Source organism: Bradysia coprophila (genome assembly GCF_014529535.1).
Source record: "Bradysia coprophila strain Holo2 chromosome X unlocalized genomic scaffold, BU_Bcop_v1 contig_20, whole genome shotgun sequence".
Lineage (NCBI taxonomy): Eukaryota > Metazoa > Arthropoda > Insecta > Diptera > Sciaridae > Bradysia > Bradysia coprophila.
Window position 1 is genome coordinate 2,026,876 of NW_023503307.1, and position 26,570 is coordinate 2,053,445.

The 26,570-nt window shown below is 36.2% G+C and overlaps 5 protein-coding genes across 6 annotated transcripts; 2 read left to right on the plus strand and 3 right to left on the minus strand.

Annotated features, from left to right (window-relative positions):
* Positions 1–9,141: 9,141 nt before the first annotated feature.
* Positions 9,142–11,204, minus strand: LOC119068862. 2 transcript variants are annotated; one of them, XM_037172699.1, is made up of 2 exons: positions 11,019–11,204; positions 9,142–10,889 (listed from the first exon to the last, which is right to left on the minus strand). In XM_037172699.1, the coding sequence occupies exon 2, from the start codon at positions 10,882–10,884 to the stop codon at positions 9,250–9,252; it is 1,635 nt and encodes a 544-aa protein (XP_037028594.1). In that variant the 5' UTR covers positions 10,885–10,889; positions 11,019–11,204; the 3' UTR covers positions 9,142–9,249. The 2 variants fall into 2 exon arrangements, with proteins under 2 accessions (XP_037028594.1, XP_037028593.1); XM_037172698.1 differs by having other exon boundaries at positions 11,013–11,204.
* Positions 11,205–11,924: 720 nt separating this feature from the next.
* Positions 11,925–13,983, plus strand: LOC119068868. Its single transcript, XM_037172707.1, has 2 exons — positions 11,925–12,308; positions 12,367–13,983. The coding sequence occupies exons 1-2, from the start codon at positions 12,203–12,205 to the stop codon at positions 13,710–13,712; spliced, it is 1,452 nt and encodes a 483-aa protein (XP_037028602.1). The 5' UTR covers positions 11,925–12,202; the 3' UTR covers positions 13,713–13,983.
* A 175-nt stretch (positions 13,984–14,158) lies between these two features.
* Positions 14,159–15,589, plus strand: LOC119068894 (migration and invasion enhancer 1). The gene is made up of 3 exons (XM_037172762.1): positions 14,159–14,312; positions 14,374–14,471; positions 15,348–15,589. The coding sequence occupies exons 1-3, from the start codon at positions 14,284–14,286 to the stop codon at positions 15,509–15,511; spliced, it is 291 nt and encodes a 96-aa protein (XP_037028657.1). The 5' UTR covers positions 14,159–14,283; the 3' UTR covers positions 15,512–15,589.
* LOC119068857 (molybdenum cofactor sulfurase 3) lies at positions 15,537–20,136 on the minus strand. The gene is made up of 6 exons (XM_037172692.1): positions 19,868–20,136; positions 17,462–18,242; positions 17,108–17,402; positions 16,924–17,040; positions 16,088–16,862; positions 15,537–16,026 (listed from the first exon to the last, which is right to left on the minus strand). The coding sequence occupies exons 1-6, from the start codon at positions 19,974–19,976 to the stop codon at positions 15,602–15,604; spliced, it is 2,502 nt and encodes an 833-aa protein (XP_037028587.1). The 5' UTR covers positions 19,977–20,136; the 3' UTR covers positions 15,537–15,601.
* A 373-nt stretch (positions 20,137–20,509) lies between these two features.
* On the minus strand, positions 20,510–22,760 carry LOC119068863 (activating signal cointegrator 1). Its single transcript, XM_037172700.1, has 7 exons — positions 22,485–22,760; positions 22,303–22,418; positions 22,140–22,231; positions 21,322–22,077; positions 20,973–21,261; positions 20,717–20,911; positions 20,510–20,650 (listed from the first exon to the last, which is right to left on the minus strand). The coding sequence occupies exons 1-7, from the start codon at positions 22,559–22,561 to the stop codon at positions 20,571–20,573; spliced, it is 1,605 nt and encodes a 534-aa protein (XP_037028595.1). The 5' UTR covers positions 22,562–22,760; the 3' UTR covers positions 20,510–20,570.
* Between the last annotated feature and the right edge of the window lie 3,810 nt (positions 22,761–26,570).

Here is a 26,570-nt window from a genome sequence, read left to right on the forward strand (position 1 = left end):
AAACTAAAAAAAAATGGAATTAATTTTGTATACGATTACCGTGTAGTAGGTAAACATATATTATGCGCTATAATTATTTTGTTGCATATTACAAAAACAAACAAAAAAAACTAGAAATAAATTTTATTTTAAATTAAAATCTCTCTTTCTCTCTTTTTTCCAATTTTTTTTTTTTGTGTATTAAGTGTGAAATCTTTTTTTTTTAATTTTCTTTCGTATTCAAATAAAAAATGATGTTTTCGATGTTTCAAGTTGTTAATTGTCATGATCAATTTTTCACAGTTTTTCCGTATTTCTGTTTGATGAATAAAAGAACCTGCATCATCTGACAAAGCCTATTTTATGGAATTCCGTTTCTAAAATATCAGTGAAATTTTGAGAAAATCTTTTTCTAAAGATTGAAATCTGAAGATTTTGAGAATTTTGCAAGAATTTCACAGAATCTTTAAGAATTCAATTCCATAAAAATGCCACCCGAAGATGGATTTACTTGTTTTGTGTAAGCGATTTCCTGGAACTTCTGTCAAATCCTGTGAAAAAAATAATAATCACAAATGCTAAATACCATCTATGTTTCTGCAATAGGTAGCTGACGATTCATCACTCTTCATTAATTGTTTCTATTGACAGATGAATCTAATCTCTATTGTGATTTCTATTGAATGTACTAAAATATTAGTACCAACATTGTTGTTTGTCTTAGACAATAGAAGTAAGAAAGAAGAAAATCCATTTCTTAATACCAATCCCCCATCATTCAAATTTTTGATCAGTATAAAAAGTAATTAAAAATTAAAAAAGAAATATTTTCTGCCAAAAAACAACTCTGTTTCGGTAAAAAGTGAAATAAAAATAACTAAAAAAAAACAAAATCTTTAAAAACAAGCATCGTGTATTATCTGCTCTAAATATTAAATTGAAAATACTGAACTTAAAATGGAAATAAAAATAAATAAATTTTTAAAGTGAAATGAAATAGAAATTTTTTTATTTTGTAAAATACAATTTAAAGAAAAAGAAAAAAAAACGAAAAGAAACCAAAATCAATAAAAATAATTATCTCAGAGTCGTTCACATTATAACAAAACAATAACAACAAAAACGCCATACATTCAAACGACATAATGAATTTAAAAAACGAATTATGAAAACAGAAGATGAAGAAAATAAAAACAAAAATAATTTAAAAAATAGCAAAATTCTCAAATTGCAGCGAGTTTGCGACGTGTACATCACAAGATAATAAGAAGAAAATCAACAAAAGAAAAAAAAGTAATTTCTTACTCAGTAATAACCACACATTAATTTAAACACAGAAAAAAAACCAACAAAAATGAAGCATAATTAATACAACCCATACCGATAAACACATTCTTCCCATGAAAGAAAATAAGGAAATAAAGAAAAAAATGAAAGAAAATTAAATGAAAAAATTTTTACTTAATCTTTAAAATAAAAAAAATAAAATTAAAAACAAAAAAATTTTAAGTAAACAAAAGATAAACCCAATTTATATACGTAGTTGTTATTGATTAACAAAAAGAAAAAAAAAACAACAATGAAAGAAAAAACAGATGAAATAACAATGAAAAAAAATATCACAAAACTAAAGTAGTAAAACATACTAAATTTAAACAAAAAAAATACTAAAAATACTGTAATGCATAAAATAGCTTTTAAACTAAAGTAATATGGAAAAGAGGAAATTTAATTTACAACTACAACGCAAAATCGCTGCAAAAAATCAATTCCTTTTTGAATATTTCATGCAAAATGTTTCGTTTAGTTTCTGCTTGTTGTCCAACAAAACAAATTCCAAAATTCCAACTCTTCAATTTTCCGTTAAAATTTTTCAGTTTTTGATTTTTCGGTTTTTTTTTCTTCGTTTAATATTCAACAAAAAGTCTGAATTTGCGATTCGATAGGAACGGGGATTTTCAGGGCATAAATATTAGACTAAAAGAGGCAGTGGCGCTAACTGGCCTCTATGTGGATCGTTTATCCCACAGACACATAATGTGTTTATTTGGTACGTATATAGAGCGTTTTAAAATACATCAAAATACAGATACGGACGAACTAAAACAAATTTTCACCTCGGGTTATTCATTTCCGGTATAGGAAAACTAATTGTTGTAAATCTGATTCGACAGATAAGATAAGAGAAAAATCCTTCGCATCGCTCAACTTTCGTATGATACATCCACATAAGCACACACGAGACATCAGACTTTTATTTTATGATCAGTATCGGGGGTCAGGCTGAGATTTTTAATTTGGTCGAAATTATGGTTTTGCTGCGATAAATTAAGAGTAACCCCCAATAGCATTGTGTCAATTTTTAACTTCTAAGACAAATTTAAAAACAAAAACAAAATTTAGCTGAAGGAAATTATTCAAATATTCAAGAAATCAGATTGGAAACGGGTAGATAGGAATTCCGGTTCTGCGCAAAAATACGACGGTGACGGAAAAGTGAAACGTATTGTCGACAATGATATTGCTGCCTGTAAATATAATTCATACCACAAACAATTTTCTTATTGCAGTTTTCATCATTATTCCAGTCAATGTCTAATCAAAATTTGTGAAAGTTAGCAAATATGTTCGGGCCAGTTGAATCAAGTCGATTTTGATGGGCTCGATTTGAACCCAATTTTCAGCGTGAATAATAGACAATAATAGACCTATACTTTGATGAGTGAAGTATGAGTCTGTTATATGAGTTTCCTTTCAACAAAAATGAATTTTCGTTTATTTTATTTTTCGTTCTGTTTCGTTTCACCATTGAGAGAAATTGCTTCGTTTTTCTTAATTTCGAATTTGTTACATTGATAACTGTTCCGCCCGTGCTTATTACAATATAATAATAGAGACGAAGAGAATGCGTACAATGCTCCGGTATTTGGTTCAATCGTTGACCATGAATGATTTTCCGATATATTTCGTAAATTATATGGAAAACAAATTTTTTTTAATTTTTAATTTGATTTTTTTTTCTAATTTTAATTTTTTTTTTCTTGAATAGAACATCGTTGATTGTTTGTTTGTTTTTTTTTTTAAATATCCGAATGCGTGTTGTATTTAATTTATATTTTCTGAGCAGTGACATGAGTAATATAATGGAATACAATAAATCTCTGTTGCTCAAATTGTTTTAGGTTTATTTTCTATGGACTTCATAAACGACATCGAATTCGATATCATAATTTACGCATTTGATTGGACAATATCTCTGGATAATTGAAATTTTGAATCGTCGATAACGATTTTAATATACCTATAATATCACACACAAAAACATAGAAACACATACAGACCCGAGTCCAATGGACACACAAACGATATTGAAACACACACACAAGTCCAATGGATTATGATATCGAATTGATTCGATCGAAAATATTTTTTGTAGAAAATAAACCATAATAATTGGACCAATGTATTTTATTGCCTGTTCATTTATTATGCTGAGTGTAGTTGAGAAGAGAAGAGAAAATATTTAAAAAAAAATAATTAAAAAGATAAAAAAGAAAACAAAAAAAAAAAACAAAAAATTAAAAAAAAAGTGAAACAAAGGGAGATCAGCAGATTTATTATTTAAAAAATTTATTCTGTAATATATAAGTAAACATTTTTATTTTATTATTATAAATTTATTATACTATTAATAATGAATTAATGTGTAAAGACGAAAGGAAATCCTGTAAATAGTTACAAAAACAAAAACATGATATTTGGAAGTTAAAAAAAATGGAAAAAATATTAAATTTAATTTTAAATTATAAAAAAAATATTTTTTGAGTTTTTCTTTGACAATATTCATCAAGTAAAGACATACAGACAACAACCCACCACGAAAGCAAATCAAATGTGTTTAAAACCTTAACAAAGTACAAACGAAGTACGACAATCCTGTCCAGAAACTAACAAATTTTCAAACCAACAAATAGCTCGAAATACATTAAGAGTGATATTGACAAAACTTCAGGTGATTTTTTTTAGCTTTGGGAACAAGCGATCTCCGATTTTAATGAGAGATAGCTCGTTGGATTCGTCTTTCAATTCTATTCTATATAGAATAGAATTGAAAGACGAATCCAACGAGCTATTTCTCATTAAAATCGGAGATATGCTATTCAAATCCTCCGAGAAAAATTTAATGATTTTTCGCTTGATATTACTAACATTGGATCTGTTTTAACGACATATATTCGCGACATAGCGAAGCCTTTTTCTCTTGATAAGGTAAAAGAATATCAGACGATAAAAAATACATGCCGTAGTACCGTTCCAGACGCTGTTCCAGCAGTTGGGCCAGAAAGAAGGAAAAAATCTACATTTTGGCACCAACTTTTTTTCTAAGACAGGCTTGCAGCACAAAAGTACTGGGTTCATTTTTATGTGGAACGATAGTGGTTGAGGCCAGCTACAACACCCCATACTCAGTTCCGTGGAACATTGAAGCTGCAGGGAAGTCGGACTCTCCGAACATTCACTATATTTTTAGTCATAACTCTCGTGGATGTACTCGCACCAGCCAGTGCGTATACTCAAACTGTGGGTCTTTTAAAGGCCGACATTCGTACAACATTACAACAATTTAAAATAATTTTTTCTTGAGTTATTGCCGAAAAACTGTTTTCGGTACCCTCTGACATGTTGTCAATTTTGAACGCTTTTCACAGAAAATATTTTTTTTTAGAAAAAGTGAAAGATACCTTTTTTTAGAATTGAAAGATGAATCCAACGAGCTATCACTCATTAAAATCGGAGGCCGGTTGTTCCCCAATTGCCTGAAATCAAATTTTAAAACAAAGCCATACTGATATTATTGAAACATTGGAATCTAGGGATTTTATTTTCTCGATATTTCACTTACTTTGGGTATAAGTATGGAATCCAACTGTTATTTTCTAAACCGGTAAAAACGAGCACACCGTTTACCGGTATTCAGAATATCGGTACCGGTTTTTTCGGTATTTTCTGAAAAAAACGTTTTTTCGTATTAAATAACTAGCCAGGCAAAGTCTGAATTTTTTTAATGCCTAGAAGCATCATAATATACAAAATTTGCAAACTTTAGATGCATCTGAGGCATAAAATGTTGTATGCAAATCGATGCAAAGTACTTTATTAGGCTCACGATATGTGTAGTATTATAATTACACATCTAGAGCCTAATAACATACTTTGCACCTCGATTGCATAAACAACTAATTATAAACAGAATAAGAAGAAATAGATACATCAAATCAAAGCCTGTCTAATAAGGTTTTAAGGTTTAATTTATTTACGATCATAATATGATATATACATCACAGTTACAAATAATTTGGTTATTATTTCTAATTTTACGTTTCTCATCTTTTAACACTCTCTGCTATTAACATTAATCAGTTCAGTTTTCGTCTCGCTTGTTTTTTTGTTTTTTTTTTCTTTTTCAGTTTACTTTCCTTTTATTTACTTGTTTGCACACTGAGATTAGAAATTATTTTTAATATGAACTGCTAACATGCGTTTAAATGATTTCGTCCTTCCTTCATTTTTCATTTCGTCCGGGAGCGAGTTGAACTGCATAAATCCTTTGTAGAAGTCGATTTTTGTGTTAAGTTTTTTTTCGTTCGTACAATGTTGAAATCGTTCATGTTTCGAAGCTGGTAATGATGTCGATCTGATGTGAACGTCATATATTTCTCGAGGTACTTAGGCGACATTCCGTGTTTTAGTTTGAACATTAAGAAGAGGGTTTGGTACCATATTCTTTGCTTTATGCTCATCCAGTTGAGTGCCGCTAGCATATCGTATATTTTTGTTATTTTGTTGACTAGTAGCATGATTCTCATTGCCCAGTTCTACAGCTTCTGCATTCGACTCATTTCGTTTTGGTTACACGAGGACAACAACGTCGAGCAGTAGTCGAAGTGCAGAGCAATTATTGTTTTGTAGATCGTGATTTTGTCCTCGAAACTCAGATTTTTGCTGATCCTGGCGAGAAATCCAATCTTCTTGGCCGCTTTTTTACTTAGGTCGTTGCTCTTCAGTTTGAGGTTCCTGTCGACCATTACTCCAAGATATTTGATTGATTTGATGATTTCGATGTTATCGTTCCCGATCCTTACTTCGATGTTGGTGTTGTTGCAGTAGTTTCTGATCACCATGCATTTTGTTTTCTCAATGTTGAGTTTCAGATTATTTGCACACAGCCAGTTGTTTACATTTGCGAGGTCCTGATTGATTTTTTCCATTGCAGATTCGATGTCCTTCTCGGCTGCGAACAAAAGTGTGTCGTCCGCAAATAGTTTGAATTGGCAGTGGTTAAGGCATCTTTTAATATAGTTTATGTAGATCAGGAATAAGTCCGATACTAGTTTCGAACCTTGTGGCACTCTTACATCGATCGGAATAGGTGATTACATTGCTTCAACATATTTTGTCTATTGAGTCCTTCCTGTTAAAAAAGTCCCGAACCACCGGTTTTCTTTGCCTTTAATGCCATAAGCTGCCATTTTATGAAGTAATCTACTTCGGTTCACTGTCTGAAATGAGATCTAAAAATACCGCAATAACTTTCTTTCCGTTGTCTAACTCTTCCTTCCATTCAGATATTATCGCGTTATTTGCTGTTTCGCACGAGTGTTTTGCTCTGAATCCCGATTGTTCGTCGATAGTGATTGTGATTCAGGTGGGTCGTTAGTTGATCTCTCACAACTCCTTCGAGTACTTTCTCGTATGTTGGTAGCATATTCACATTGAAATTGAAATTGTATCAAAATAATTAAGACAACGAATATTGAATTGGAACGGGCTTTCTCTTGATGTTCGTGTCTTACTTCAAACATTAACGGTATATTGAGGCGCATATTTCATCACACAACAAAAACAATTATTGTTCAAATATTACCCTCTAAATTTTGACGGGAAACTGAATGATACGACGTAATCTAAAACTACGATAAATTTGTATCTCTAGCCTACATCTAGGCGGGATAACAATTTAAAACGTAACTTTACTCAGAGCGCATTTGCATAATTCGATGCATGGTTCGGAAGTTACGTTAAGCTGGTAGTCCTATCTAACTGCAAAGTCAGAGACTATTTTTGGGAAAACATTTCTCTATATTCTCTCTAATTTTCCCAAGTTTTTCCAGACATTATTTTTGGGAAATTTAGGGAAATATGAAAAAACTTGTGAAAAATAGGAGAAACCTCGCAAAAAAATTTACACAAGCCTTGCTGCCATGTTGTGGCTTTATTCACCGTTATATGGGGTGGTATAAAATAATCTCTTCGACCACAATTGAACTACGTGGAATCATATAACCACTTCCCAGGCCCGGACTGGCCATACGGTGAATTCGGGGGATTCCCGATGGGCCTTTTGAAGTTTTGTATGAGAATTTTTAATTTGTTGGCCTTTTTAAATTGAGTTGCATGGAGCTCCCGATCGGCTTTTTCGAACCAGTCCGGTACTTCACTAGGTTTTTACATATTAAGTACACACCGAACTAGAGGTGGGCGCCGGTCTATATTTTTCGGCGGCGGCTGTATATTTTTTTTTAAGTATCGGCGGCGGCTGTAATCGGCTGAACTGACTTTCCAAAATTCGGCGGCGGCGTACGTCAAAATATTTATCGGCGGCGGCGGTGAACTCGGCGCAAAAAACGGCGCTTAAGGGAAAAAAATTTCTAAAAAAAATTCGTTCTAAAATTTTACATTTGTTTTCTTTAAGAGTGTTTTCTTTATAAGATAGTGTAAATTATAGCTTTACTTTAGCTTCACTCTCGTTGAGCCTGTATTCTATTAGTAGAAGGTGGCGAGCCAAGTCATAGATTTCAACCTAGTGATAAGCTCCAACCATAAGGAGAGTACTCGTTTCCAAGCCTTATTGGGTACTCCGTAAAGGAGAATATTGTTAAAGGGGAGGACTCTTAGTGAAGAAATTTGAGACAGACTACTGTTTTGCCAAACGAGCAGTCTGCAATCATCTTTGTTACACGTCTGTCCATGGCAAAAAGACTGTTTCATCATATGTCGGTTGTGCCATTGAGACAGTATGTAGTTGTAGTCATGCGTGTCGAGTAAATAGTTCGCAAGACTAGAACAAATAAAGGACAATCGTCCGAAATGGCAAACTAACGAAGGCTTTGTTTTATCTTACATCACTATGCGCTAAGAGTAATTATACCTAGAGAGGAAATCTCAAACAGAATTACGTAAAATATGTGGTCCCAACATAGAATGCGAAATTTTTATTGGTATGTGTTTGCCCACTTAATTAAGTGGACAAATTGTACTATCAAAAGTGTCAAAGCATACATGTGTGTAAAGTTATACGAAATGTGTATCTTTTACAAACTAATGTCGGGACCACATTTGGTCGTACGAATTTCGTCTCTAGGCATAATTACTCTTAGACTATGCGAATTAATGAGTGTGTTGTAGATTGCTAGAGAAAAACACAAAAACCATCGATGACGAGAAAACACAAAATTGGTCTGAATTCATAAACTCGGCGCAGGATACGGAAAGAAATATGAAAAGTAAATGATTCAGAAACGTTGAAAACTCATAAATACACTTTATGAAATATTTCATAATCATTAGTTTGTGTTTTGATTATAAAATGAAATCGTAATAATGACAAATTGCGCCAAAAATTGATTGAAAAAAACTAGCCGGCGGCGGCGGCGGCGTAGTATTTTTATGATACCGGCGGCGGCGCGATCGGCTAGCCGATTTTATTGTTTCGGCGGCGGCGACGTCTTTTTTAGGTATTTTTTCGGCGGCGACCGGCGCGGCTGGCGCCGGCGCCCACCTCTACACCGAACTTAATTGTTAAAAAGCTTTTGTCAGAAAGAGCTGTGAAATAAAAGGTTGGAAAGGAAAGCAATGCTAAGAAATTGACCTTCTAATGCTCGAAACAGGTCGGGTTTGACCTGATTTATCTTTGACCTGTCCCTACTTGAGTTAAGTTTACAACCTGTCAGGTCAGATCGGGCCAGATTTTTTTTCCAGTCGATTCAGGTCAGAAACAGAAATTTAAGTTCAGATCTGTTAGAACATATTCGGAACCTATTGGTCGTTGTAGGTCCAATCATAAAGAAACGTAAAAGTGACTCTCTATTCGTTTATCTTTACAGATTTACAATAACCTGATGAACTGATGTGCTTAAAATAATAAAATTCATCTACCCGCGGCGCTTTGGCTTTTATTTCTTTCCAAAATTTTTGATTATAAAATTGAATTTACGTTGTTGTGACACGTGTCATCTCAAGCTGAATATTCTCGTTGGATGAAATTGTCCATCCCATCTCGCTGAATTCACCGTCGGTGTAGAATTCTTTCGACGATGCCTCATATAGGGATAAATCTCGATCAAAGTCGAGGACCAGTTTAGAGAGAGACTTGCAACTCTTCAACAAACTGATAATTTGTTGCTTTTTAAGAGTTCTGCAAGAGAGTTGTAAATCCTTCAAATTTTGCATCTTTGTGATCGCTTTTAATGCAAACTTTGCATTATTATTCTTCCAGTTGATACCAGATATGGTGACACTTTTTGCGCTGCGATTGTCTTTCAGTATATCCGCACAATAACTGCGCGAATCAGATCTTTCAACAATGTTCAAAACATCCAAATTGTCGGTGATCACACAACAATCACCGTTTACAATATCATATTCAATGGTTAACGTAGTCAGTTTTTCGATGTAGATTTGAAAGTCTCCACTACTCATCACACCAGTTTTCCACACTAAATGGAAATTTTCCAAACTTGTCAGGTTCTGTAGAATGCAGTCCACCAATTCGTATTCGATTTGAATACCGTCGTATGTCCAGTTTCTATAGCCTACTTTCGACCACAAATCTTCGGACTCATGATCAATGTCATCACTTTCGATGAAAAGGCTTTTCAGTTGAGGGTTCAGTTCAATAAATGCCATGATGTCACGATTTCGTACGCGGTTTTCTCTATTGTATGCCATTGGGATGTTGGAGACGGCGAAGTGTTCAATGGTCGGATAATGTTTAAAAAGGGCCAACAATGGCTTCTCCGTAAAACAATTGCCAATTTCAGAGTCATTCGAAGCGGTATAATCGTGATCAGTTTCAGAAAAAGAAGAACTTCCAGCATCATAGTCAGGATCACTTCCAGGGTGACTCCCAGCATCACTTTGAGAGTGAATCTCAGCATCATTGTTACGATCACTTCCAGCATAACTTTCAGATTCACTTTCACCATCACTATCGGTGTTACTACCGACATCAGCAGTAGCGTTTCGAGAGTCCGTTTTCTTGTAGTCTTTTTGCGCAGCATTTTCGTCAGCGTTCGGCCCGTCAATTTTTACTTCTTTTAATTCCAGCGCCTTAACCTTTGGAAACCAACTTTCAAAATGAAGGAACACGTCAGGAATGTTACTCCGGACGAATCTGAGCTTTATCAGTTCTTGGAAGGGTTCGTCAATTTTATGAAACAGCAATTCGTCTCCGTCAACGATTTCAATTTCTACCAAAATTCCTTTACACCGGTCGAGAATTATATCTTCCAGGATGTCGTTAAATCGGCTGTACTTCTTGTAAAAAACCACTTTCAGTTTCTTGATCTGTCCACCGAAATGTTTAAGTAGTTTCATTGACAATGATGTGCTTTCGCTTTTCGGGTCAAATTCATTCGATACTTCGACCACTACCTTGCCAAAATTTCGTTGAAATGTACCTTGAGCGGCAGAGACTAGGGAAATATTAGCTTCAGCAACATAAGCAAGCTCTTTCATTGATAATGTACTGAATATCTCCATTAAACAATCGTCGTTCAGATCAGTTATGACGGTCATGGAAGATGGTACTTTGTGTTGGTGTTTAACAGTTTTTGTTGAGTCCATTATGACTGAAAAATAAAGTTGAAAAAGCAAAATCCATAAGTGGTTCTAATTGCTGTTTGAGCCAAATTTCATTCAATCACATTCTCATTAAACGTTGGTAAGACAACAAAAATCACGAAAATACTTACTCTTACAACTTTAGAGTCTCTAATAGAACGTAGACTTTGAAAATTAGTTATTGTGGCGGTGGTTCCATGCAAATATTAAAATAATTTATGAAGTCGCATGAATTAATGAAATGTACTTATGGGAGCGTATGCTCAACTCGGAAATAGTATTGCACTTGACAACATGGGAAGACTTGATTTTAATTCGATGCGACGGTGATAAAAAAAGGCAAAGAGAGAGTGAGGAGAAGACCTACGTACATACATGTTGCGTGCATGAATGTGTACAGTCATTTGCACAGCCAGATAAGAAAAAGGCTGCTTGCAGTCCCGTAGAATAGGACGAAATGAATGCATAGTGTGATTGCGATTTTCACTAAAGTTGACGTAAAATGTTTTACGCGTCAACTAAGGCTATGTTAGGATATGGTTAGGCTTAAACCACGCCTCTTTTCTATTGTTTAACGAGTAAACGAAGCGCTTTTTTTGTAAGTGGAAATCAGGGCTTGTAAATCACAAGTCTTACGCCAACTTAAAATTCACACTTACGGCGTAAGTTCAAGTCAACGAGTCGATGAAAAAGTGAACCGAAAAATACATTTCAACGCTTCATTGTTAAAATGACGATGCGTTAAAAAGACTTACGCGAGAAAGATTTTGAATTTCGACCGCAATCGCAATCTCCCTCATAAACTTTTGTTGTTCGAGTTTCGAGCAGTATTTAGTATTGCAATTCGTGTTGATTTTGTTATCAAAAAAGGTTTTTTCTTTAGCGAATGAGAGGTTTACGTTTCCAGCCCGAGCCGGAGGCGACAAAGTCACGATATTGCAACACTAGTTGGGAAAACTTAGACAGAACGGTTATGTAAAGTGTTTGCTACCGAAGTAGGTATTATAAACAGCAAACACAGCTTACCGGGCGCTGTTGCGATAAACGTTTTGCAAAAGTTCTTGAAAGGAACCACAAAAATGAGACGCTCCGTTTTCTGAGAGCTTATGAGCGAATTAACATTAAACAACGTGCAACAGTCAGTGAGAGAATTTTCGTAAATGTTAATATCAACACAGAACAAAATGGAAGCTTTGTGAATCGGAATGCTTTTCACGTTTCGTGTAATAATTTGAAGCGTGCATTCGGCTTGTTTTTTTTACACGTTTGTGCTATTTTGTACTTTTTCTATATTTTTTTGTTTGTTTTATTAATCGTAATCATGCTGGCATTTTGTCCACCGGTTAAAAAAATCAAAACCGAGTATGGAGCGAAATCCTCATCTTCGCAAAGTTTCGATGCAGAATCCAATTTTGTTTGTACGAAACGTAAGTTTCCTTTTTACTTTTTTCAATTGGTTTGTTGTGACTTAATTTCATGGAACAGGTAAAATCGTTCGACGAAGATTGAACACTCCAATCCCGGTCGCCACCAGTACAACTATTCTCGATCTAAACGACGACTGTCTCTACAAAATTTTCAATTTGTCGCTTGTCTCGCTTTCCGACTTCTATTCGTTATCACAGACATGCTCACGCTTGAATGGAATTGGATGCGATATTTTTCTGCGAAAAGTCAAAATCTGCAATTTGAGACACATTACGGATCAGAATGCTGAAATCGTAATCGGTGTATTGAAGGCCTTTCGATATGTCATATCAGAGCTGCGGCTAGACATGAATGCGATTTCGCACTCAAATTCATCGGCGATATTAGACACGATAATTCGAGACTGTACGGAATTGAAATCGTTGACCATCGAAGGGTACAAAGTTCCGGACAATCGAAAGGATATTGATAAATTGGGACTGTTGTTTAAGAATTTGGAGAAACTGCACCTTGAGTACGTGTTCATCGAGGACATTGATGACTCAAATGCAGTGGAAACTGCAAGTGAACCGTTGATCAACAATATTTTTACCGGCTGTCAATCGTTGATCAGTTTGAAAGTCGTTAATTGCTACCATTTCAAGCTAGCTATATTCGAAAGTAGCTTCCCCAAGCTTGAACATTTTGACTACAAATCTGGCGCTGTTGACGATGACAACAACATCAGAGATTTCATTTTGCGTCACCGCAACCTTAAAACATTTCGATTGGACACGGACTGTAATGACTATTTGGAATTTCTTGCTGGATGCAAGAATTTGACAAACTTGAACATCCGTTTGGACACGAAACTATATCTACATCCATTGCTACATCGTCCGCATTCAAATGTGAGTGACTCTGTTAAAAGTCTCGCAAATTTCCAGCATTTAAAGGAACTGACGATTGAATGCAGTGGCTACGATGCTGCTACGAAGCTCATCCGAGTACTTCCACAATTATCCCAGTCATTGGAGTGCTTTCATGTAGAATATTTTAGTGGAAGCTCGGCGTTGATCCCGGCTGTAGTGCAACTTAAAAATTTACGGATCTTCCGTTTGCACGGGCACAATGGCACTATAGACATTAGTCGTATGGGCGAATTATCAGAACTCGTCGAACTGTCCCTTATCGATGTGGAAGTAAAAAAGGTTGATCTCATCGAAATGGCCAACAGTTTGGTTAACTTAAAAAAACTTAAGTTTTATGTGAATGACTTCCAAATTACAAACGAATTGTATGCACAACTACTTGATGTATTGGGACAACGAAAGCCTAAATCTCAGCATTTGGAAATGTATTGCCGTACGGCTATTGATTTTGTGCGTGAATTCTGTCAGACAATGGTGGAAATTAAATTCTAATGTGATGCAAAGCTTATCTTTAAACATACAAATCTCCCAAAGAGTAATTCTATTTGAAAATCGATTTCGTAATTCGATTTCGAATTCAATATTGTTTAACAGAAAAATCGCTTGTTATGCGTTAAGTAGAGTTAAGGAAGAAATTTAGTATTAAAATGTTAGTCCCTCAAAGTAATTTAAGCAAATATTGGGTTTTGTTCATTTTTTCACTATTTTAAAGTAAAATTACTCAATTTTTGTGACGGACAATAAAGTTCAAATTACAATTATACGGAGAAATTTTACCTTACCATACTGGGCTGAGTATAGCGTAAATGTTGTAAAACATTTAGGTATATTGGCGTCGTCACTCTAGGAAACACTTGCCTTACCTTATAGTCACCAACCACTACAACTATTACGAAAATTCATTTGGTAACTTTTTATGCGCTGCTGACTGTAATCAGCTGTCCGTTTCTATGTGTTGTGCTCACAAAACGTAAACACTTAATAGTTCAGTTCTCAGTGCGAGCAAGTTTTTCTAAATCGAAAAATTGTTAACTAAAATTTGGTTCACGACAACAAAATTGCGATGAGCGTAAAAGTTGATGTGGAGTACTGGTGAGTATGACGCCGACAAGGGACAACACATCGCTTTAGATTAATTCCGTCCACTTTATAGTGGGGTGTGTAACTTTGAGAAGCAGTGCTCGGATTTAGCAGCCACAATAAATACAACGTGTCCGGATGCTGAGGTCACATGTACCAAGGGTCGAAGAGGTAACAAGAGTTTCTGGACATTTTCATTTTGTAGACTCAGGCTTCCCACACGCTTTTAACAATTCTGAGAAACTTTTGTTTAGAGTAAGAACTTGACGAAATTTCAGAAACAAAGTTCTTCGTTAGGCCAACATTTCTTCGGTAAGAGATTTCGGTTAAAACCTCTGGTAGTACAATATAGAGGGGTCCATCATTACCGACCTATAAAAAAGTGTCTTGGCTGCTCTTCTACGGACCGCCATTAACAATTTTTCAAATTTCGATTTAAAATTTGACGATGGTCCCCAGTGCTTTCTGATTTTTTTTTTGCAAACGTAAGGCCTTTTACAGATTTTTGTCAATCAACGGCCGAAGGGTCTTGAGTAGCCAGCTGACCCTGATTATCTCGACAAATTTATCACTTTGAATTATTTACTCCAACTGACCCTGAAGTAAACTACTAATTATTTCAGGTCTGTGGGAGCCCTGAAGATCTGTCTTGCATAGATAATAACGTGACCTGAATTTCGGCACGAAAACGTAAAATTGGAGTGGCGTGAAACTGATGATAGGTCCTAACCTGTTGATTAAGTTAGTCGTTAAGACATGAATTGAGCGACAAAATCAGTTTGCAATTTGATTGGGATCAAGTAACGCCTTCCATTACATAAATCAATGAACCTTAATCGTATAGAAAGAAGTATTTCAAGTACTTTCACCAACAACAAAAACCAATTCGCTGGATAGTTTTAATAGACTAACAATATATCCGCTGCACCTATGTCACATCATTGAATAATATTGATGATCTGCACAAAAACTCTACTCAATCCCTTTAAGTAATATTTGAAAAATGCAAGCCAATTTTCTTTGGTCTATCTTTTCATGCCAATTAAGGATCATTTGAAGTTCGGATCAACGACGTGTTGGTGCACTCGAAACTGGCAAACATGGCGTTTCCGGTTAACGAAGACGTAGGCAACAATGTAATTAAAGCAAAAGATGGCCAACCGTTGACCAAAGTAAAAGAGCAACCAATTACGGACTGTGTCATTCAATAGAAATAAAAAAAAATATCAAATTACGAGCTTGTCTGTGTAGCCTCGTCTAGCCGCAAAAATAAAATTTAATTTCTTTCATCAAATTTAGTTTCATTTTTCAACAATCACATCATTATCACAGTCAATGTATCGATTGTCTCCGGACATATCGGCTTGACTTAAGTACAGACCAAATGTGAGTTTTCCCTGTAATTCCCTAGCAATGGTCCTTAATGGTTCAGTGGTTTTATCACCAGTTTTCTGATCGATGCATATCATTTGGCATCTGGTGCACGCTACGCCCGCTCTGAGTACAACATTTCCAATGCGTAGCGATTTCCACTTAAGCTCTTCCAAAACTTCGGGCGCATCGACAATTAAGTTACCCCGGAATCTGTCTGTTACATTTTCCAGATGGTCTTCCTGGTCAGATTGCTCGCTCCAATCGTCCACTTTGCTGATTAACCAATTGACGGTGGTTCTGCTTATTAACAGAAATTGATCTTGATTCGACAGAGAAATTGACTGCAGATTGTCTGTAAGTTACGGTCGTTAGTTCAATCAGAAGGCCATAATTGATAATCGTGCAACACTTACTTTTAAACTTTCTTTTGTCTAGTTGACTTTGCCTAATTAGCCTTAATCCATCAGTACTCAGCGCATCGCTTAACCAACTTGCCACTTCGTCCCCACAATCAATACCTTCGACCCGGTCTCCGCACACTTTACTCTGACATAGAGTACTCAAGATGTGTGCATTTTCCTCAGCACAAATCAACGGAACTTTAACGGACTGCATGTACGGAAATGATAATTCCAGCCATCCTTCGGCAATGTTGATGTTCGGTGTAATCAGGCACAATTTAGTTTCGGTCTTTTGCGTCAACGCAACGCCATTGTGTCGAACAATCATCCATTCACGATCGAATTTCAGTCCACGCGTCGTAAGCTGCCATTTCGTTGAGACTTTAAACGCTCCGCATGATTTGATGGGGAACACACAAAGTTGCCTCAATTTCACTTTAGTTACTGGATAGGAACTCTTTGTCAACTGAATATCGTTGGACAAATTTGCTTTGAGATCGATCGCTGAAATTCCATTTAGCAGGCCATTGGCGCACTCGTTATATGGTTTTTCAACGGAAAGTTTAGCCTCTCTAATTTTATCGAATTCCATCGATTCGTTTGTGTATCCGTTTCCGTTTATGTTGTGTTTCGACATTTTCCCCGTAACACTCAACAGGTAGTCGGTTATCATGAAAATCACTGCATCCACGTCCTCACGTGTCGTCATATATCCAACGGATATTCGAACGGATCCTGTTGGCACTCCGTCAATCAAATGATTGGCATCACCACACACGTGTCCAGCCTGAAACGACTGTGCTGTGAAACAGTATAACTTGAAAAGATCGTGCCGTCGGTGTAATCACCTTGTAATGTTTTCTCAATTCTTCGTTGGACAAGTTCAAATGTCTTTGACACGCGCCTGGATTACAGAAGCATCCAGTTCTCAAGTAAATGTTGTAGATGGTGGCGATTGCCGATGTCTGAAATGGGACATATTTTTGTTTAAGGAATGACAAACTGTGTGTCAATGACAATACAAGTTATCACCTCAGCAAATCCAATGAAACTTCCATCGTCATGCAATAAATTAAAGTTAACGATGCCACCCTGTTCATCTATGGATTGGAAATCGGTGTCATGGTACAATTTCACTACCCGTTGGCCATTTACATATTTCAGTTCCTTCAGACTCTTAAACAAATATTTTGCCAGATTGAAACAATGTCTCGAGATCCTGATCATCGATTTAATATTGTCTCTAGGAGGCACTAGCCTATCCAAGGTGGAAAAACCATGCAACAAGGATATTATCGATAGAAACGGTAAGGTTCCATCCTCGAATCTATGAAAGAGTTTGTAAATGACTGAACATATTGCTATTAACCACAAGTCATTCCTTACCTTTCGTGGAATGTGTCCCTCTTCTTGTGCCAATTAATTTCGCTCATAGCGATTTTAACTGTCCCTCCGCCGTAATACTTCTTTCGCAGTACTTTCTCACCGCGTTTACTAACTATAAGTGCTCCCAAACCAGTCGGATAACCGAATATCTTGTAAAACGACAGGCATACAAAGTCTGCATTGTATTGCTTTAGGTCCAAGAAATTCGTCGCAACAAAGCTGGCAGCATCTAAGCAAACATACCAATTCGATGGATTTGTGTTCTGGATTCCGTTTTGTTGAATTCGATGAATCAATTCCAACGGATACTTAAATCCGCTAAAGTTACATTGGGCCGGATAAACGAATAGGGAATTCGTATGTCTCGTAGTTACCACCTCGTTCAAACAATCTCTTGTCGATAGTTCCATTAAAGCCGGTTTAGCTATCACTTTGATTTTACTGGTTTTAACCAGCTCACGCATTCCCAATACAGAAGTATGGTTATCTTGCAAATAACTGAAAACCCCATGCTCTTCGTCGATATTATCGCCATGAAAATCAAAAGTTTCAGCCACTGTACGAAGAGACTGTGTCGCTCCTGATGTAAATATCACACTATATTCATCGGAAGTAGTGTTGAAAAAGTTCAATATTCGGAATCGAACTTGGTCGATCAAGTCCTCGGTGGACTTGCTGGTATGAGGATTGCAGTAGAGATTCGACGACAGATTGTTGAATACAGCAGAAATTTGTTTCTCCGAATATAGAGTGGTGCCAGCATGGTCAAGATAGTAGTTTTCTGAAAAATAAAAACATTTTGCCGTTTTTGAATCTGCCTGACATATTGCCCTGTTTCGGAGCCAATTTTTCTGAAATAAATTGCCAAACATTTGTTAAAATTCTCCGAAATTTTGACAAGACTTGCCATTAACAAATTTCGGGAAAAGTTGTAACAGTAAAAAATTTAGGAAATCTATTTTCCAAAAATAGGCCCTGTCCCACAAAAATGGGAGCAATGATGGGCTTCAAATTCGCGGGCAGGGCATAATCATTTCCATGAAAGGTTAGCGCCCGTTTTTATTGGCTTTATGTGTAACCTACAAAAAGGATTTGGTTTAAGCGGTTGTTGAACGAAGAATTTTTTATCTGAACTGAGTGTGGATGTAATGAATCATGTTCAACAACTGCCACATCCAGAATATTTTTCTGAATTTAGTACATTCAGTTCAATGGTGTTAAAAATGGTACTATTGAACGTACGAAATAAAAGGTTTAAAAATTAAACTCTACGTTTTTTGTAAAAAAAAAAGTTTGAGGGCTGGGCTTGGGATGTGGGTGCACTTTTTCTGCAATGGGCAAACTTTGAGCTGTGTGCACAAAACATTTGGTATGCCCTCTCATCTCTATTGTGTGTTAAGGATATTGAAGGTGTAGAGCGACCGATGTTCTTACATATAGTTTGGGCTTTCCTGTTCGATTATTAAAAATACCTAGCGACTTCTAATCTCATTATTTTTCAATTCAATGAGCCAATGCTACTAAATCATTACCCCAATTTTTGTCGGGTTTGAAACCATAGTATAGATCAACATAGAAAATAAATTATTGATTTTGGCAATATTTTAACAATTCTCAGATGCTATAATTAGTCAGAACTTATTTTTCGATCTTTTTTTGGAAAATGATCTACTGAAATTTATCCAATTAATTTTGCAGTTTAGTCTAGTCGATAAGGGCAAACGTTTACTAAAATCAGTTGCTCAAACAGCACCGAAAATACTTATAAAAGTATTGTAACAAGAAGAGACATAAATGCAATTTTTTTTTGTATCTTCTTGTCAGATAAAGTTTAGAAGAATTTTAAGTGCTGTGTGAGCAACTGTTTTTTGTAAATGGTTGCCCTTATCGACTAGACTAGTTAATTTTAGCCCGTTTTCTGTATTTTCCAGTAAATTCAGCAAATCAATTTCCCAGCCCTGCCTGCTGTAGATAACTTAAGACATAGCATGTCAGCAAGTGCTAAGATCATGTACCCGAACATTCGAAATAATTGGATAATGTTCTGAACACTATTAATCTGAGGTCAGAAATGATGGTCTTGCATGACTCTCATTTTTCTAAATCTCGTCATCAACTATCAACGGTATACCTTTACTCTTTTTCCGGCAGTTTGAAGCGAATAATATTATGGTTTATAGATACGGCCGGTTGTGTTATCGTTTATCTTATCGCCTAGCAACATTATAATGTGAGAAAAAGAAATGATTGAGAAATTTAGGGCAATAACAACATTCAATTTATGGATCGTTGCAATAAACAAGTAGGAAAAAACTCGCTCAGCAAAATATTTTCGTATTATTTACCAACAGAACAGAATCAAAACAGAAATTTAACACACAAAAAAATTCATATTTGCGAACATACTCTTAACTCGGTTGAACTCGTCGCTGATAATATTCTCTTCAGTGTCGCTGTATTCTTTAACAAATTGGTTGTCTTGATTCATTTTTGTACTTTTAACTGCAGTTAACATCAATTGCCGTACACATTCAGTCAATAAAAACGAAAAATGAAACTCGTCTACGGATTCTAGCACATGAAATTTTTTTTTCTGTTTTTTTTTACAACAGAAACCGAGTCGAATTCAGTATATAGTAAACTGAACCTTACAACGCAACGATTGAATGTTGACTGGTGACTGCTTCTTCAAGTGATGACTCTAAGAATTTCATGGTCACAGTTTGTATTCATTCATTCATTTACAACGACGTCATAATTACTACGTTCAGATAATGTCTAAGTATGTTATGTTTCATGTGTTGGAAGAGGTTCGACTAATGGATTGTCGTTAAGTTTAGTGAGCTATCAATTTAAGATAGATAAAATGTGTACGCTGAATGCGATAACCATTTCACCATTCTCTGATTGATGGGGTTTGATGATATAGCAAAGATAAAATCGAGATGCAATACAAGTCGTATATGGAGAACCATACCGAGTACCAATTTTACCGGTTGGGTGGCAGGCTGTAAACGAACCGGATATTTTGATTAGCAAAATGGGTTATTTTAACTTGGAAAAATCAATTTTATTCAACAAATGAAATCAATCAAAAATGTTTTGCTGGTCACTCTTCAGCAGCAAGGATCTTTGCCACTCTTTGCAACGACTTCACAGCAGCTGTATGAATATTCTGATCCATTTTGTCTGCGGAATAGATAACTTGTGTTGGGTCTACTATTTTGCGGTAAATCAATTTTCTGTTTCACTTACAAATCTTGTGCATCCCTTTAATTGGAAAACGAATCGGCAGCTCTTGCGGTTCGGAGCAAATGAAAACGAACGGACTATCCGATTCACCGGTTGGATGCAATTTACGATATTCCTCTTGGGGAAGGCAATCTTGGACCAGGACGCATCCCAATAGGCATCCGGACGGATACTGAGTGGGGAATTCTATGGAATCATCTGGAAGAAAATCAGTTTCGTTTATGTCACCGTATTCAAGTCGGAAAAGAGAATTGTTTACCGTTGTAATAGGATCGATAGAATTGTTCCATATGACGAACCTCTTCAATATCAACTGGCTTTGCCGTGGACGCGATCCAGAGTCTTCCTCTGTGAGCCGTGTACCATGGACGGCCCTCATGCTTTTTAATTCCAGCTACCAGAAGTGATGCCCACGGCTGATGCATTGACATACAGCTACGTAAGTCGGAAATTTCCAGTAATTCCTTGTCTTGAACGCGGTTGTACACTCCGTCGTATTTGGAATGTTGTGGATTGCGGGAGTATTGAGAAACGATCGATTTGTCGAACTACGTGGAAATGACGAATTCATTGAAGGTTGAACATAAACTAAAATTTTGTGGACTTACAATAGGTGCTGGGTATTCCAACAATGGATGTACTTCGTCCGTATTGACACCATCCTTGCTCCGAACGATATTCTGATTAATGCTTGCATTTATCGAACACGACTCAGCAATTTCTCGCAGAATTTCGTCTTGAAAATCTGACGACAATTGTGGCTCGTCGATAACCTCCCTGCCGCTGAAATCAATCGTCACTTTTCTCGACATTCGGCTGGCGTGCCTTTTAGCTTCCATTTTCTCTTCCAATTCTTTCAATTTCTTTCTTTCGCTATCCGACAGCCACACCGAATTGGACTTGAAATAGTCGCATTCATCGTCGATGACGGTTGTGCGTTTTTCACTGGTCTGATCATACTCCAGCAGTTTGTTTCTCATTGCCATCGCCTCTTCCCATCCCTTGGGACGCTGCTGTTGCATCAAAGTCTTTTTCAAGCCATCGCCTTTCTTGCCAGACTGTTCAATAATGCGAAGTTCGTCTTCGGAACACACCAAATTGCCACAAAATAGACACGGACCACTGCCTTCCTGTTCGCAAACGATTCGGCCACATTTGAGACAATTGTTGATTAGCTTGTGCTTGGACGCCTGACAATTGCACAAGTGACGACCTTTCAACATAATAGTCGAGTCTCGCAACTGACCATCGTTCGTGTAAAGATTCACAAATTTGGTTTTCTTTCTAACTCCTCCTTGCGGTTGGTTGCTGATTGCGACTGGTTTATCACATTTAATCTCCTGTGTGGCTTTCTGTCTATCAACCTGTGAAACACAACGACCTTTGTTTACAAAGAAAATATCCTAAAATCGTGCCCATCAATCACCTTTACATTTTCTGCCTTCTTATTCGGCTGATTTTTTATTGCCAACGGATTCCTTTTCTGTGGCCTGTTTTCCTTCGGAGGTGTTGACTTTTCTGGTAAATTTTCCGAAATTAGTTTCTTGCACAGTCACTGGAACGTGTGATGCTAAAGATAGGATACTCACTCAAAACGCGCTGCTTGAAATCATTCAAAAACACACAGTGTTGTGGAACGTTGAAGTCTAGCAGTGTACCGAAATAGTCATCAATTTCATGTGCTTCTCGTAGTGTCTGAATGAACCTGAAACGAGCGTAACTTACTCGTTAACACACGGACATTTCTTAATTTGGTTAATCGAAAACGAACTGTATCATTTCATCGGGCACGGGAAATCCAAGACAGTCAAGTATGGAATCATGAAGCCACTCGTTCATTTCGTTCATTTTTAACTCGTTCGTGAATCTGATTAGAACAAAATTTCACAATTTTACGAAATCGATGTAATATAAAAACTACAACAGTTATTGAATGAAACCAATTCTACTGTTGAATTGAAAAGATTTTATCTTATTATTGGTAGAAACAGCAATAAATCGTAACGAAAACTGTTGACAATAATGTCGGTGAAGTGACATTTAACGTACAATAAATTTCACGTCAGACATTCTCATCATACATGCAGTAGCGCTCATCTATTAAGTTACAATTTTCACAACATGAAACAATCATCAACACACTGTAGTATGAGTGAGATCATAGTGAAAGCTACGACAATTTTTTACTGTGCAAAAATTTGTATAACAACACTGTCCAGTTTCAGTACTCTATTTGGAGTACCAGTCAACCAGCGTTACAATAGTTTCACTCTTTTAGTTCCACTTTTTTTGTAGAACTAGCGTTACAATAGTATAACTTTTCGGAAAATTGAGAGAAAATGTGAAACTAAAAAAGTGGTACTATTGTAACGCTACATATATGCAGCGTTACAATAGCACCACTTTTTAGCCCCGTACGAAGTACGAAGGGGCTTATAGGATTACGATGCCGTGTGTAATTGATGGAATTCGAAGCAGACGGTAAGGGCAAAGTGTTTGCCTATGTTCATAGATAACGAATCCGCAATAAAAATTTGGGCCGTCTGTCCGTCTGTCCGTCTGTCCGTCTGTCCGTCTGTCCGTCACGTCGATATCTTGAGTAAATCAAATCCGATTTCAAAATTTTTTTTTTCCCTGAAAGATAGTCAAAATAGTGAGGCTAAGTTCGAAGATGGGCATATTCGGGTCGGCCCTTCGTGAGTTAGGGCCACCTAAGTGATTTAAGGTCTTTTGGTGATATTTATGGCAAAATAAACGAAGGAAATATAAATGACACGGCAAATGATAGGTATTGTCAATACCAATCCAGGAAAAAAAAGTTTTTTAAAATCGGGTGAGTGGACCGTGAGTTAGGGCCTTAGAAGTGAAAAGCTACTAGGGCCCTATGTGTATTTTACATAGAACTCAAGTAAATTTCATTCGTTTTTCGTAATTTTTGTGTCATTTGGAAGGTAATCAAAAGCCGAATAGAATGTTGTTGAAAAAAAAATTAAATTTGGGTCCTCGGACTAAGGCCGCTACTAGGGCCCTATGCGTATTTTACATACAACTCGTGTAAATTTCATCCGTTTTTCGTAATTTTTGTTTCATTTGAAAGATAATCGAACACCGAATAGAATGTTGTTGAAAAAAAAAATAAATTTGGGTCCTTGGACTAAGGTCGCTACTAGGGCCCTATGTGTATTTTACATATAACTCGAGCAAATTTCATCCGTTTTTCGTATTTTTTGTTTCATTTGGAAGGTAATCGAACACCGAATAGAATGTAGTTGAAAAAAAAATTAAATTTGGATCCTCGGACTGAGGCCGATACTAGGCCCTATGTGTATTTTACATATAGCTCGAGCAAATTTCATCCGTTTTTCGTAATTTTTGTTTCATTTGAAAGATAATCGAACACCGAATAGAATGTTGTTGAAAAAAAAATTAAATTTGGGTCCTCGGACTAAGGCCGCTACTAGGGCCCTATGCGTATTTTACATACAACTCGAGTAAATTTCATCCGTTTTTCGTAATTTTTGTTTCATTTGAAAGATAATCGAACACCGAATAGAATGTTGGTGAAAAAAAAATTAAATTTGGGTCCTTGGACTAAGGCCGTTACTAGGGCCCTATGCGTATTTTACATACAACTCGAGTAAATTTCATCCGTTTTTCGTAATTTTTGTTTCATTTGAAAGATAATCGAACACCGAATAGAATGTTGTTGAAAAAAAATTAAATTTGGGTCCTTGGACTAAGGCCGCTACTAGGGCCCTATGTGTATTTTACATATAGCTCGAGCAAATTTCATCCGTTTTTCGTAATTTTTGTTTCATTTGAAAGATAATCGAACACCGAATAGAATGTTGGTGAAAAAAAATTAAATTTGGGTCCTTGGACTAAGGCCGCTACTAGGGCCCTATGCGTATTTTACATACAACTCGAGTAAATTTCATCCGTTTTTCGTAATTTTTGTTTCATTTGAAAGATAATCGAACACCGAATAGAATGTTGGTGAAAAAAAAATTAAATTTGGGTCCTTGGACTAAGGCCGCTACTAGGGCCCTATGCGTATTTTACATACAACTCGAGTAAATTTCATCCGTTTTTCGTAATTTTTGTTTCATTTGAAAGATAATCGAACACCGAATAGAATGTTGTTGAAAAAAAAATTAAATTTGGGTCCTTGGACTAAGGCCGCTACTAGGGCCCTATGTGTATTTTACATATAGCTCGAGCAAATTTCATCCGTTTTTCGTAATTTTTGTTTCATTTGGAAGGTAATCAAAGGCCGAATAGAATGTTGTTGAAAAAAAATTAAATTTGGGTCCTTGGACTAAGGCCACTACTAGGGCCCTATGTGTATTTTACACTGAACTCGAGTAAATTTCATTCGTTTTTCGTAATTTTTGTGTCATTTGGAAGGTAATCAAAGGCCGATTAGAATGTTGTTGAAAAAAAAATTAAATTTGGGTCCTCGGACTAAGGCCGCTACTAGGGCCCTATGCGTATTTTACATACAACTCGAGTAAATTTCATCCGTTTTTCGTAATTTTTGTTTCATTTGAAAGATAATCGAACACCGAATAGAATGTTGTTGAAAAAAAAATTAAGTTTGGGTCCTTGGACTAAGGCCGCTACTAGGGCCCTATGTGTATTTTACATATAACTCGAGCAAATTTCATCCGTTTTTCGAATTTTTTGTTTCATTTGGAAGGTAATCGAACACCGAATAGAATGTAGTTGAAAAAAAAAATAAATTTGGATCCCCGGACTGAGGCCGATACTAGGCCCTATGTGTATTTATACTCAATAAATTAAAATTTTAGGTCAATTCGAAATTTGTGTTACATTTAAAAGGAACGTCGTACGGGGCTTCGTAATTGCGCTATGCGCAATTTTTAAGACGTACACATTTCATAAGAATTTTACTTTACCGACGTTTACGGGCGCAATAGGTTTACGGTAAGAGTAGGGCGACGGACGAACTAGGGTCACGTACGCAATAGATGTACGGGTTTGTACGGGGCTCAGTCGCAGCAAACGCTCCGACTGTTCTGACGGCTCGTTTAGTTTCACAAGCTAGCCGTTTTCAAATTTCTCTTGCTTGTGAAACTGAAAAAGTGGTACTATTGTAACGCTGCATATATGCATTGTTACAATAGTTTCACTTTTTCTAGTTCCACAAAAAAAAGTGGAACTAAAAGAGTGAAACTATTGTAACGCTGGTTACCAGTCATGCTTGAAGTGAGTTAAAAAAAACGTGTGCTATTTCCTAACACATGCTAGAACGCTTTTATAGAGAATGAGAGGTTCTGGAATCGATTTCGTTAAAAAAGCCTTTTAGCGATCCTATCGACGTTTTTATAAAGGATGTTGGAAATACGCAGGGATATTTCAACACAAGTTAGGAAATAGTTATTTTCGCAATTCCGGTCCATAATCATCACCTTTCCATGCATCCATTTAATGTCGTTTTGAAGGTATTTATTTCACTGTATTCCCGGACACAGCGCAATATGAACTTTTTTTCGCACTCAGTGCGTTATCAACTTTTTTTTCGCACGCTAAAGAGCCTATTACCTTCAACGAAGGCTAAATTTTTATAAATAAAAATCTTGCATTGACCAGAAATCGAACCCCCGACACCAAAAGGTTTTTGAGCACAAAGCAGTGACTATAGCCATTCGGCTATAGAGTCACACAATTATACCGAACGTATTGTTGAAGCGTATATACTAAGCATTGACTACTCGATTTCATTCAACGCGTCTCTTTACATCACATTGTAATGTGTATTATAATGCAGCCTTCTTGATCGTTCAAATGAATTTCTGTATACACAAGAATTTTGGAACAAAATGTAGGATATGTT